The sequence below is a fragment of the Actinia tenebrosa genome, unplaced genomic scaffold (assembly GCF_029948245.1).
Source record: "Actinia tenebrosa isolate PJP-AT-01 unplaced genomic scaffold, QUT_ActTen_1.0 PGA_scaffold10__47_contigs__length_13832649, whole genome shotgun sequence".
NCBI lineage: Eukaryota > Metazoa > Cnidaria > Anthozoa > Actiniaria > Actiniidae > Actinia > Actinia tenebrosa.
In genome coordinates this window covers 634,375-637,277 of record NW_028292570.1, presented here as the reverse complement: position 1 = coordinate 637,277, position 2,903 = coordinate 634,375, and the positions used below count along the sequence as shown (strand labels likewise).

The 2,903-nt window shown below is 37.2% G+C and overlaps 1 protein-coding gene across 1 annotated transcript; it reads right to left on the bottom strand.

Moving 5' to 3' along the window:
* Positions 1 to 1,612: 1,612 nt before the first annotated feature.
* LOC148912660 (uncharacterized) lies at positions 1,613 to 2,693 on the bottom strand. Its single transcript, XM_089026691.1, has 3 exons — positions 2,443 to 2,693; positions 2,106 to 2,366; positions 1,613 to 2,008 (listed from the first exon to the last, which is right to left on the bottom strand). The coding sequence occupies exons 1-3, from the start codon at positions 2,691 to 2,693 to the stop codon at positions 1,816 to 1,818; spliced, it is 705 nt and encodes a 234-aa protein (XP_088882817.1). The 3' UTR covers positions 1,613 to 1,815.
* Positions 2,694 to 2,903: the final 210 nt, after the last annotated feature.

The following is a 2,903-nucleotide window of genomic DNA, read 5'->3' as shown; positions in this document are numbered from 1 at the left end:
ACTACAACCTTAGCCTTGTTCACAACTAAGTACAAGATTGAATACACAGAAATATTTAAATTACACGTTCTTATATAACCAGGTAATCCAATTTGAAATTCTTTTTACATCACGTATTTCTAGACAAGTTTAACCTCGGTGGCTTGAATGTTTAGGTTAATTTGAAATAGTTTTGTAGAACAGGAAACTACGAGTAGATCTCCAAGGCAAAACAGTCTCGGTCACTAAACTAAACACGTAGACTTGCAGAATCATATACAAAAAGCATTATTCATGTGAACAAATCATTCCTAAAATTCTGTTTCATAATATACCCCCCTCCCCTCCCCCCCTTCTTAAATCAGTGCAGCTCCTGGTGCACATCTTATCTAAAACATGTCGGGTAAAAAGAAAATGTCTAATTAAAGAATGACGTCCAAGTGTTAGTTAATGGAATTGGAAAAGGTCTATGAATTTGCTGAAAAGTGTTTGATAAGTTTTTCGATCTTTCGTTCACGTTTTTCGATTCTGTTCCAAGCGTAATCCAAATCGCTTTTAGCTCGCTATTCAGTTGCTCTGCGGTCAATTGAGCATTTCCGAGTTCTTCAGATTTTAGTTCGATGCCTCGTTCTTTTTTCATCAATAATGATTTGAAGTTTCAAAAGTCTACTATCTCTTTTCTGAATTGCTTTATTGGCCTCTCGTTTATAATTAGATTTTTTGTTTCGCAAAGGATGATGGGCCCAAAAAACTTGGACCCATAAGCCCTTTCGGCATTGTACAGTCTCTAAGCGTGGAGAGTGCCGAGTGAGAGAAGAGTCTACTGTCTGTTACATTTGTTTAAAATCTTTCTTATCGTGATTTCAGGTCACGTGAGTTATTTTGAGAAAGTATGAAGTTTCCACTGTAAAGTTAAGTGTGAAATGCGAAGTATGAAATGTGAATGTCCCTTCAAATGCTTTCCTACGCTTATGATCACCCTTCCTATACTAATTGTATTACGTGTAATTCAGTGTATATACCTAATTGAAAAATCGTTGTCGGGTTCAAAAAAAGTTTATATCATCAAAGCTAAGGCCGAAGGGGAGCATGGGAAGACAACTATTATGCTAATGTCTTGCGTATTGCAGTTATCCCTTCCTGTGCACATTTTATGCATTATGGCTTTGGTATGTTGTTTGTCTAGGTCGACCGACTTTGCTCTACTGTGCATTTTTACATGTCTATATGCAAACGTAATACACATTTCGAAGTATCCAAAATCCTTTTCAGTCTTAGCTTCGATGATATAACCTCGAACCCGACTACGTTTTTTCAATTAGATGTATATTTTTAGGAATACATTAGAGATTTCCGATTTAGCGGATTATAGGCGGAATAGGCATATACTAACGGAATAGGTACATCGTGTAGCTGATGCGTTGTGAATTCAGTCAAACCGTTAAATAGGTGCCGTAAACTAAATCAAACTAACTTCTGAATCGTCTTTGTATTTATATAGGGTATTTTTTTCCCCGATTTCTCGTCAACGAGCATCCCTATCCTCTTTATCCTGAAGGACCTCTCAATCTCTGGGCCCCGAGCTTCACTGCATGTTAATCGTAGCAACCAAGAAATGAGTCTGACTTTCCACTTAATGACAAGAAAACTATTTTAATAATTTGTAGTCAGCTACAAGACAATAATACTGAATATTCCATTCTTCATCAGACAGATACGAAACGTAATTGCTACAATTAAGACAAATAAATATTCTAGTCTTCATCAGACAGATATCATGTTAGCATGTCATATATACGTACAAAACGTAACTGCCACAAAAGACAAATAAATATTCTAGTCTTCGTCAGAAGACACCAAACCATGAATAGTCCTCCAGCTTGCCAAAGCTTTCTTATGCTCTCGAGCAGCAGTTTGAGTTGACTCGAGAACACCAGGGATTGCATCCAGCAAGCGGTCAAGTCTATCCTCTCTCGTCACTTTTTGTCTTTTGCTAGACTTGTTCTCCGGCTTCACTGAAGTTCTTTTCCTAAGATAAAAACAACACATGAAAACCACGTTTTACAAGCCATATCTAAGAATTTGAGCACAAATTATTACAAAATATTAAATTATTATCAAATTACCTATCTTCCTCTTTCTCAAGTTCCCTTCTATTGTTGATCTTCTTGAGAATTTCTGTCGAGTCGTCATGCTGTAGGTTTTTGTCATCCACGTCAACCACATACTTCGTTTCCCTAGTATTAATAGCCTTACAAATTTCTGCAATTTCTTGTTTAGCACTTTTCTCGCTGCTAGATTGAGAAGACTCGTATTCATCATCAATTATTTTTGATGTTGATGGTGTTTCCCGCTGCGTTTTGTCTGTTGACGTGGTATCGTCATTCCTATAAGAATAATTTTATATTATTATCCTCTTAACTTACGGAAAGCACTTTGCACCTGTTTAATAATTGATTGTACCTTGTAAGTAGAGCGTTGTTGAGCAGTTTAGAAGCTCGTTTTCTTAGGCGCTCTTGTAAAGCCTTGCAAGCGGACTTATCCTCGACCAAATACTGGTCTCCTGCTTCTCCCATCACTTCTGCGTGTCGTCTCATGTAGCTCAACACGCTTTTCCACTCTCTCCCACATGTATTTACAGCCTGAAGAATGAGAATATCCTCCAGTTCTGTATAATTTCTTCTTGCTTTTCTTTGTTTTTTCACGTTTTCCATCGTGTTCAATGTTCTTGTACGAATGATGAAAAGAGTGCCTTGCTAGCAAACGTGCCCACGTGCGCTAAGCGTGAATGTTATCAACCTTCTTGTGTTTCCTAATTGTGTTTGTGTTTTGTTTCCTAATTATGTTAATAATAATGCATACATTCTAAGTGCACGCACGCTTTGACAAGTTGTAGCAAATTATTTGCATATCTTCGCCTTTGT

Bases quoted from the DNA above. Each gene is read 5' to 3' on its own strand.
- LOC148912660 (XM_089026691.1), bottom strand. From the start codon at position 2,693: ATGGAAAACGTGAAAAAACAAAGAAAAGCAAGAAGAAATTATACAGAA. The intron at 2,367-2,442 runs GTACAATCAATT...TTATTCTTATAG, and splicing joins AACAACGCTCTACTTACAAG to GAATGACGATACCACGTCAA. The intron at 2,009-2,105 runs GTAATTTGATAA...TTTTTATCTTAG, and splicing joins CTTGAGAAAGAGGAAGATAG to GAAAAGAACTTCAGTGAAGC.